Genomic DNA, 10,211 nt, shown 5'->3' with positions numbered 1-10,211 from the left:
GAGATTGGTGCTTGAGTATTTGGGCACTACCTTATTTGTTGTATAAATAAGGTCTGTTGTATCGCCCCTAAACTATTGTGTGCAGCATGAAATATTAAAAACATTGGAGGAAAAAAAGCTATAAGCTGTTCTAAAGAATGAAAAGTCCTTTGTACTCCAAAGTAACATTTTGTGAAAATGTTTATAATTTACAATATACTGCAACCTGGTAAAAAGCCATTTAATCATTTCTGGCTGCATGTGAGGTTACTTGATTTTGAAACACATTGTAATAAAGGGTGTATAGTAAAAAATTCTTGGGAAAAAAGCATGATTTCTGAACGCAGCCAGAGAATTCAATTACTGTTGTCTGCTTTTTCATATTCAATTCTCCTAATTATCAACAACGTTTCACTTTCAGGGATTCTTGGGGAATGTTTATTGTCTGCAAGTCCAAAAAACACAGCACATAACGCTTGGATTTGTCAACTATTAATTGCCATTAAAACATTTGGGGCATTGTTTCGTCTGCATAATAAACATGACCCTAGCATGAAACATTAGCAAAGCGTTCTTGGCAGAACATCCTACCATGTGAGGCACATCCCTTGTGTGGAGGTGAGTGCCTGGACGTCTGCTTGCTCGGGTGTATTCTCACGTGTGTATGTGTTATGCACAAAGGAGAGAGAGAGAGGAGAGAGAGAGAGAGAGAGAGAGAGAGAGAGAGAGAGAGAGAGAGAGAGAGAGAGAGAGAGAGAGAGAGAGAGAGAGAGAGAGAGATGACGACGAAGTGAGCATACTTAGCTATGTTGCAGCCTAGCAACCTAGAGACTAGGAACAGAGTATTTATTCAAGTGTATGGCGCCTTTACCAAGGGCACCGCTCAAAATCCGTCAAAAGTCAGTGCAGGGGGCTCTGTGTAACATAATTACACAATAGTCACAGTGGCAAAATAAGGAAAGGTTACAGTGCTACTCTATCTCGAGCACGCCACAATGGAAGTTTGCACTGCGGACACATTTACGTATACATGCTGTACACTCGTAGACACTGGGTACAGTTTATTTTACTGGAAAAGAACCATTTGGTGCTCAATCAGTCCAAACTCCACACTGAGCTAAGAGGCTTATCTCCTGGGAATGGACGTGAGCTGATCCGGAGAAAGTGGAAATTTTGAAGGATTACTATCTCCAAGGGAGAACAGCTGCAGTCAACATGAGTCTGACTCTATTGTTCTTGGAGCCGATTCCCGCACACGGATCTAAGCTATCCGGTCACAGCATTGGTCAAGGTTCTGATCACATTATCTTAAGCGTATTTTGCTTAAGCGTATTCTGATGTCAATAATTATGTCCAGAATTGAGTAGGACAAAAAAATTAAACATAAAACCAAACATTTAAAATAAAAAAAATTGACAAAAACATTAGAACAAAAAAAACCAAACAAAACAAAACACAAAAGTAAGGTTTTTCATTGTCTATTTCCAAAACTGGCCAAACATAGTTGTACCCTCTAAAACGCCATTAGTAGACTCTTCCCCTGTATGAGTTGCACGTGCAGAGACAACCTATAAACAAGCAAAACATGTTCAATGGAAGAGTTGGGGTTTTTTTCTCCGGTGATTAATGCTAAATCAACCCTTACTCAAACCTTTCAAATACGTACTGTACCCTGCATTACCTCATCACTGTCAGAGCAACATAAAGAAAACACTCTTTTCTCACCAGCATCGCATTTAGGACATACACGTTATAACAAGAGCTCAAGTTCATTCACTTACACTCATCTCATAGTACAGAAACACTTTCAACCCAATCTTCAAACGCATAAAATAAAAAAAAAATCCTTGTTGACTGTTGCAATGCCTACTAGCTTCTCATATACCGACCACTGCTTAGCACTGGTGTGCCACTGGACAACCATTTTACCCTAAACAACCGCAGCGGTGTCACTAGCATTTGTGTTAGCAGTTGTTGTTACCACCCCATTGACCGGGGCCCCATTGACTGGTGTATGCGGAGCGACTTTAGCTGGTCGGTGCTCCTTGCTGTGGACACAGCTCCGGCCGCAGAGCTGGCAGGAGGCACAGGCCGAGTTGCAACAGGGCAAAAAGCGGCAGATGCTGATGCGCCACAGGAACCAACCAGGTGACCAGCAGCACCAGCAGAGGACCACGGCACCGGCCACGATGCCCAGGATGATATACAGAGCCAGCAAGGATATGGGGTTTGGGATGTCTGGGGATGAGTGGAAGAAAGGAACAAAACATTAGAAAGAGAACATGCAGGAAGCTTATTAAATTTGCACAGTTTATATCCAGACATAGTGGTCTAGTTTAGGCCCATAAAGATTGTCTAAATCTTGGGGTGGAATTTCCAAGGGTGCAAGGGGTGATGCTGCATCCAGACTTGCTGCTTGTAGAGGACCCAGGAAAATGGCAAGTTATGCTTTGAGCATGTCATGTACCTATTTATCAAAGCTGTATGTATTATTTCAAACCATACACATTATTACCCAATGCAGGAGTAGTCTGGGACCTATACACTGGTGACAGCATTTACATCATGGTTTCTCTGATGACTTCAAACTAACAGTCACCACATTGCCTAAACCATCATCAAAGAACCATCGACTGAGAATAGAATAAATTCCTTATTACTTTTGAATTTCTGCAGAAAATGTTATTTCTTTTCATTATAATGCCAACTGCTACTGGGAAAGTGGCATAACCAAATGGCACTGTTTTATTGCTCACCGGCTGTCACATGAGTCCTACATCCATGAGTGTTTATTCTATCCAGCTGCCATGGCTGTGAAAGTTAGCTAAAGCAAACAAAAAAATATTGTAACTTCTGTAAGTGAGGAGCAGCAGGACATCTCCCAGATATAAACACAAACGTGGTGCATAGGATTCCAAAATTGGATTTGTGTTTTAGTCGACTCAGGGCTTGTAATTCAGGAGAAGGTGCTACCAGCTCTGTCACTTACACTAAAGCTAGCCCTGAGATCAGTTCGAACTTTCAGCCAGTCAGTGAAATAAGTGAGTTATTCAATTTGTAAATAATATTTGATCAATCTGATATTTAGGTTTTTCTAACCTTGTGTTCTTTGTCTCCTAATATAATATTGCTGGGTGATTTTAATATACACATGGATAATGTCAACAATACTTTCACAGGGGATTTTACATCATGCCTGGACAGTTTTGGATTACAGCAATATATTGATTTTCCTATGCACTCCAAAGGACACATTCTTGATCTGATTTGCTGCTCTGGTGCAATTTCTCTTAATTGTAATGTATGTGATTTGCCCATTTCCGACCACAAGTTAGTGTCTTTCAATATTAACGTAACATTATACAAAACAAATTTGTTACGTTCCATCTCATTCCGTAACATTAAGAATATTGTTTTATCTGCTCTTTGTAGTGGAATTGATAACCTCCCCAGCAGAGACAATTTATTTACCCCAGACGAACTGGGCTCTCATGACAACAATAAACCTTATACGTCTTTTAAATGGTCTTGCTCCTTTAAAAACCTGGTCTGTTTCCTTTACCCATTCTTTCCCTTGGTTTACTTACACCTGAATTATGCCAGTTTAAAGCTATAGGCCATTGTCTGGAACACCTTTATCTGAAAGCTGTCCTTGTTGCTCATAAGGACATGTATGACAACCACATAATAAGGAGGCTCTTTCCACAGCTAAATCGTCCTATTATGCAAATTTACTTAGATCAGGTGAAGGGATCGCAAGAGCCCTGTTTTCCACAGTAAACAATATTTTACGGCCACGGGACACTCTTGCACATCACCTGGATTCAAATGCTCAATGTAACACCATTACCTTTTTTAATACCAAAATTGAAAATATTCACCAGCAATTGACCTCTTTGAACAATATTACATACAGTTCACCTTAATCATCCTTCTAAGTTCCCCTCTTTTCTTCCCTATCTAGTTTTAAACTCCCAACTGTTGCTGAAATATCTGGCCTAATTCATAAATCCAAATCATCTATCTGCCAGTTAGACCCCCTTCCTACTCATTTAGTAAAAGTATTTCTACCATCTCTGTCCTCTTTAATAACTAATATCATACATTATTTTCTTATTTCTGGTCTCATTCCCTTATCTTTCAAAACAGCTAGCTGTAATAACTTCAATACTCAAGAAACCTGGTGTAGAACCCAACAATCTGAATATTTTTTGCCCAATTTCAAATTTACCATTTCTCACTAAAATAGAACAGTTGCAGCTCAGGTACATGCTCACTTGACTGACAACAATCTAAACAATTTTAGTCTGGTTTTTGCTCCTTTCATGGTATGGAGACAGCCTTGGTGAAAAAGACCAATGATCTGTTGATGGCAGCTGACTCTGGGCTTTTAACCATACTTGTCCTTTTTGATCTGAGCTCAGCCTTTGATACCATCTCACATAACATCCTCCTACAGAGATTAGCTTCCATTGGAATCTTTGGCACCTCTCTTGCCTGGTTTAGATCGTATCTCTCTGGCTGCAGTCAGTTTGTCCAACTTAAAAATTTGAGATCACGGTCCTTTCCTGTTACAACTGGTGTTCCCCAGGGTTTTGTTTTGGGCCCCCTCCAATTCATCATTTACCTTTTACCTCTTGGCCACATTTTCAGGAAAAACAGCATTCAATTTCACTGCTATGTGGATGACACCCAGCTCTACCTAGCCACCAAGCCTACTTCCACTCTTCTGCCACTTCCATTTCTGACTGCTTCCCTTCTGACTGCTAGAAACTAAATCTTGGTTCTCATACAACTTCCTCAATATTAAACTTAAAAGTGATAAAACTAAGGTTCTCCTCATAGGTACTAAATCTACTTTGGCTAAACCTGATAGTTTTTCTCTAACTATTGACAATTCTATAGTTCCTCCTTCCCCTCAGGTTAAGAGTCTGTCTGTCATCTTAGACAGCACATTGTCTTTTGAGGCACATAAAAATGTTGCTCGGTCTATATACTTCCACCTGCACAATATCAATCGTCTTCGCCCATCACTTATACCTAACAGCACCACCATTCTCATTCACACCCTGATTGCATCCAATATTCTACTACTACTACTACTACTACTACTACTACTACTACTACTACTACTACTACTACTACTACTACTACTACTACTACTACTACTTTCGGCTGCTCCCGTTAGGGGTCGCCACAATGGATCATCCGTTTCCATTTCTTCCTGTCCTCTGCATCTTCCTCTGTCACACCAGCCTCCTGCATGTCTTCCCTCACCATATCCATAAACCTCCTCTTTGGCCTTCCTCTTTTCCTCTCCCCTGGCAGCTCCATATTCAGCATCCTTCTCTCAATATACCCAGCATCTCTCCTCCACACATGTCCAAGCCATCTCAATCTTGCCTCTCTTACTTTGTCTCCAAACCATCCAACTTGAGCAGTCCCTCTAATACAGTGGTACTTACTAATTTTCTTAGAAGAGCCACTTATGCGTAAGACAATTCCTCAAAGAGCCACAGAGCTTGCAAAAAATTTCGTAAATACAAAGCTACACACATAGGCTATACGTTTACCCATGATCCCACGCTGTTACGTAGCCTACGTTCTTTGACGTATCTTCAGTATGCTGCCATCTGCTGGATAATTAATTTCAATGTGCTAAAACAGGACACAAACGGAACCTATAGAAGTAAGTTATAGTTATGTTCTTATTGTTATCAGTGGATCTATATGAGGCGCAAAACAAAGTCTCACGAGCCGCATGTGGCTCGCGAGCCACGTAAAGAGTAACACTGCTCTAATATAATCATTCCTAATCCTGTCCTTCTTCATCACTCGCAGTGAAAATCTTAGAATCTTCAACTCTGCCACCTCCAGCTCCGCCTCCTGTCTTTTCGTCTGCGCCACTGTCTCCAAACCATATAACATAGCTGGTCTCACAACCATCTTGTAAACCTCCCCATTGCATTACATCCAATTACATTCAATATTAACTACTGAAATTCTATCTTCTTTGGTCTTCCTCCCAATTGTCTTAATAAACTTAAATTGGTCCAGAATTCAGCTGCCCATATCATTACCAGAACTCCTTCCATAGATCATATCATTCCTGTTCTTCAGCAGCTTCACTGGCTCCCTGTTAAATAGTATAGAGAATTCAAGATTGTGCTTCTCACCTTTAAAGCCCTTAATAACCTAACACCTTCATATCTTCCCGAACGCCTTCATATCCACACACCCTTCCATACTCTCAGATCCTCTTCTGCCATCCAACTTACTACACCATCTGCCCAGTTGACTACCATGGGGTCTAGAGCCTTCAGTCGTTCTGCCCCCCACCTCTGTAACTTGCTTCCACAAGACATTCACAATATTGACTCTCGTTCCACCTTCAAATCCCATCTCAAATCCCATCTCAAACTGGCATATTCGGTCTGATCCTGACTTTATTGGTTACACGTGCATTGATGATGATTTTATACCTATCTGTTGTATTAGCTTATCATTGTATACCCCTGCTTGGTTTGATTTTATGATGTCTCATATGTTGCTGTTTCTTTTTAACTGTGTTTTGCAAGGTGTTCTTGAGTGCTTTGAAAGGCACCCATAAATAAAATGTATTATTATTATTGTTGTTGTTGTTATGGGCCTGTGATCAATATCAACTTCTGCCAGTGTCTACATCTCCCCCATTGGTGTAAAACAGAACTCAACTGAGTCTTGTAGATTGTGGGATTAGATTAAGATGAAATGTTATTTTCAATTTTATTTTGCTTTAAGCACATAGGGAAGTAGACTGTACACTCCATTGTGATAGATCAACATCTACTCTGAACATCAACAGTTGGCCAACGAGTTAACAGATGGCTACTACAATAAGTATCAAATATGCAGACCTGCAGAAGTAGGCAGGCTGATTAAAGTAATAACACTGACAAAGAAGACTGTAGGACTCACCCTTTTAAGTCATCATGTGAAAAGGCATGAAATAACAGTTATACCCTGGCAGCCAATAAAGAAATCTCAGTTGACCCTTCCACGCAAAACCAGTCTTAACGTCTATCGTAGCTGTCCAGACAAAGGTTTTCTAATGGCTTTGTCTGTCCATTTATCCTGTGGACCTTCATTTTGGCAGGAGAAGAAACATTCAGATGGACCTCAGCTAACCAACAAGGGCAATTTGCAAAACAGGCAAATGTGAATCCTTTCTGTTACAACTAATTCCAATGATGGAATAGAAGAATGGTTATTTTCCTGGCTCAGGCTTTGCACAGTCTAAAAAGCAATCAGTGGATAAAAGCATGGCTCAGACTGTTTCTATTTGTACCTCTACCACTGATATGGAGACAGATCACCCTACAGTCTTCAGCAGAGAAAATCCATCACCATTTATTAGTTTACAATGAATGTTTCAAAGAAATGACTAAACCAAAGGTCACCTGCATTAGTTTTACACGGTGTCGGAGACAGACATAGCATCCAATAGGGGTGATATTTAGTTTGTATACCTCTCTTGACTGACTGCAGGACCCGAACAGTACATTAAACATTGATCTGTCTCTGTCCAAGGTGGAAAGCCTGCCTACCAAGTGCCACAGAGTTACAGCAAGAGTAGAAAACAGCAAACCTATGAGACAGAAAAAGTATGTGTATCTTCTACATTATTCATTCACCTGTTACTGATTCAGGGTTGGGTGCACTGTTTGGCGTGCCACAAATCTTATTGGTAGAAACTGGTGCTGTAGATGGATGTTTAAAAGGTGGGGGTTGGGTTGCTATTGGTGGTGGAGATTCAGGAGGTGAAAACTGACCTGCTAACAAAAGGAAATTTGAGTTATCATAAAAAATTGGCATGATATAATCCAAGGTGCCATTTTGTTGTATACCATGATCAGATATTTTCAAGTTTGGCTTCAAGACATTGCAACAAATGTGCACTTCCCCTTTCATATGACTGACCTTTACACCCTGTGGTCAGATTCTCCTCCAAGTCACTTCCATCCCCACAGTTGTCAATGCCCTTGTCATCACACACCAGACTCAGTGGGATACACTTGCCATTGCGACATGTGAAATAGGGTTCTCCGCTACACTCCGAGTGGTTGAACCCTGTGATAGGACAGAGGAAGAAACAAAGCCACTTTATTTTGTCATTGTACATGTTACAATGAAAGTTGTTTTCTGCATTTCAACCATCCCATAGGAGCAGTGGGCAGCTGTGGTGCAGCGCCAAGGGACCAACTCCAGTTCTTTTCCTATTGCCTTGGTCAGGGGGACAGGAAGGAATATTAGCCCTAACGTGTATGTCTCTTTGATGGTGGGAGGAAACCGGAGCACCAAGATGAAACCCACGCAGACATGGGGAGAACATGCAAACTCCACACAGAAAAGACCTGGGATGGTCTGGGGTTTGAACCCAGGTCCTTCATGCTGTGAGGCAACAGTGTTAACCACTGGGCCACTACGCTGCCTCTAAACAGTAACACTTGATTTGAAATATGTGATGAAGCAAATTAACCTGTTTGAATGTCAATAGAATTGCTTTAAAATTTGAGGCAAGGAAATGTTTAACTGGTTAGGTAGTTCTTTGTTCTGTCAGAGCTTGGCTACAGCCCACTTGGACAAGATATGTACAACCTATAAGCACACAAAGGTCTTTACAGACAGCATTCCCAATGGCATGAATAGCTTAATTATTCAATTAATTATTTGGTAATATTTGATACATAATAATAAAATGTGTAAACTATAATATTTTTAACATAGTCATAGCAGACCATAAATAATCTATAGTATGAAGAAGCATCAATCTATAGTATGAAGAGAGAGAGAGAGAACAAGATCTCTCTCTCTCTCTCTCTCTCTCTCTCTCTCTCTCTCTCTCTCTCTCTCTCTCTCTCTCTCTCTCTCTCTCTCTCTCTCTCTCTCTCTCTCTCTCTCTCTCTCTCTCTCTCTCTCTCACCCAGCCTGAAGGAGGTGAAGTCTCCTACAAAGTCCACTCTAGGTTGAGTTCCTCGGGTCACCAGCCGTAAGGTCAGGTAGTTGCCTGTGGATAGCACCGGACGGGGTGGGCTCTTCCCACACAGCGGTGGGCCGATAGGTGGCGAGCTCCTGCTCTGCCCATCATAGAACTGGATGTAAGAACCAGCATGGCATGGGTCCCCTTGCCCCTCGGCTGGTATTGGCTCCAGTCGAGGGTTGAGAGAGGCAGAGCCACGAGGGGACTCGGGGAAGAGAGGGGTGGGACTTAGCGGTGCCACCCGCAGTAAGCTGTAGACCAGGAAGAAGCGGAAATGGAACTGAACCTTGTCCTTAGGAGACGTCGCCTGCATAGTGAGGTGGCAGTCTGTCCCCATGGTAACAAAGTAGTACTTCTTAGACTCCTGATGTGAGTTGACAATCATGCCGTCTCCACGAATAGTCTGGCCGCAAAAATCCACCACGTTCACTGACAGAAAACAAACACCAAAGATAGGTTCCACAATTGGAGACTTTGATTTTGTAAGTGCTTAAGCTGTAATATGAATTTTAGATATGGAAAGGGACATCTTGATAGTCCCAAACTCAGTAGGAGAGAATAATACTATTATTATCTATTTCTGATGCTTTATTGGCTGCAAAGACACAATTAGTGACAACACATTATTGGAGTTGACTGACTATATAGCAAAATAATACATATGAAGTCTGTAAGCATGCCGTAAAATACATTTAATAATAAAAATATTACATTGGAAGTTGTGAAGCAAGCATGTATAGATGGAGTAGACAACACACACACACACACACACACATGCCCACACCCCCACCACCTTCCACCTCTCTGCGGGCGGGCGGCCAAATAATGAGAAAATTTACGACCACCCCTGGAGTTTATTAGCTCTGTTTCCCTGGGAGACAACTAGCTCTTTCTGCGCTGACCTCGTGAGATGTCCAAGGCTAGTTGGGGAGTCCCTATGGGTGGGAAACCGCTCATCTTTCAGCACTGGACAAGTAAATACAATGCCTCAGAAGACACTGCCCAAAACATAAAAGACAGCAGGAGACATACTTCTCAGTAAAAGATTTTTACAAGATGAAAATTCAACGCTTTTAAACAAGATCATTGTAAGGAGTCTATTTCAGACAGTAGATCCAGAGGGCAGGAATAGGTCAGGGCACACTGTAGTGAAAAATGCCTCTGAAGCCGCTTTGTCTTAAAAGGGCAGCAGCTTTACTGGCCATCCATGTGT

At 41.5% G+C, this 10,211-nt stretch overlaps 1 protein-coding gene across 1 annotated transcript; it reads right to left on the bottom strand.

Moving 5' to 3' along the window:
* Positions 1-1,909: 1,909 nt before the first annotated feature.
* ldlrad2 (low density lipoprotein receptor class A domain containing 2) lies at positions 1,910-9,955 on the bottom strand. The gene is made up of 4 exons (XM_056301764.1): positions 9,901-9,955; positions 8,942-9,427; positions 7,939-8,061; positions 1,910-2,217 (listed from the first exon to the last, which is right to left on the bottom strand). The coding sequence occupies exons 1-4, from the start codon at positions 9,953-9,955 to the stop codon at positions 1,910-1,912; spliced, it is 972 nt and encodes a 323-aa protein (XP_056157739.1).
* Positions 9,956-10,211: the final 256 nt, after the last annotated feature.

The sequence above is a fragment of the Lampris incognitus genome, chromosome 2 (assembly GCF_029633865.1).
Source record: "Lampris incognitus isolate fLamInc1 chromosome 2, fLamInc1.hap2, whole genome shotgun sequence".
In the NCBI taxonomy this organism is placed as follows: Eukaryota; Metazoa; Chordata; class Actinopteri; order Lampriformes; family Lampridae; genus Lampris; species Lampris incognitus.
Note: the sequence above shows the minus strand (reverse complement) of the source record. Positions and strands in the feature narration are given on the sequence as shown.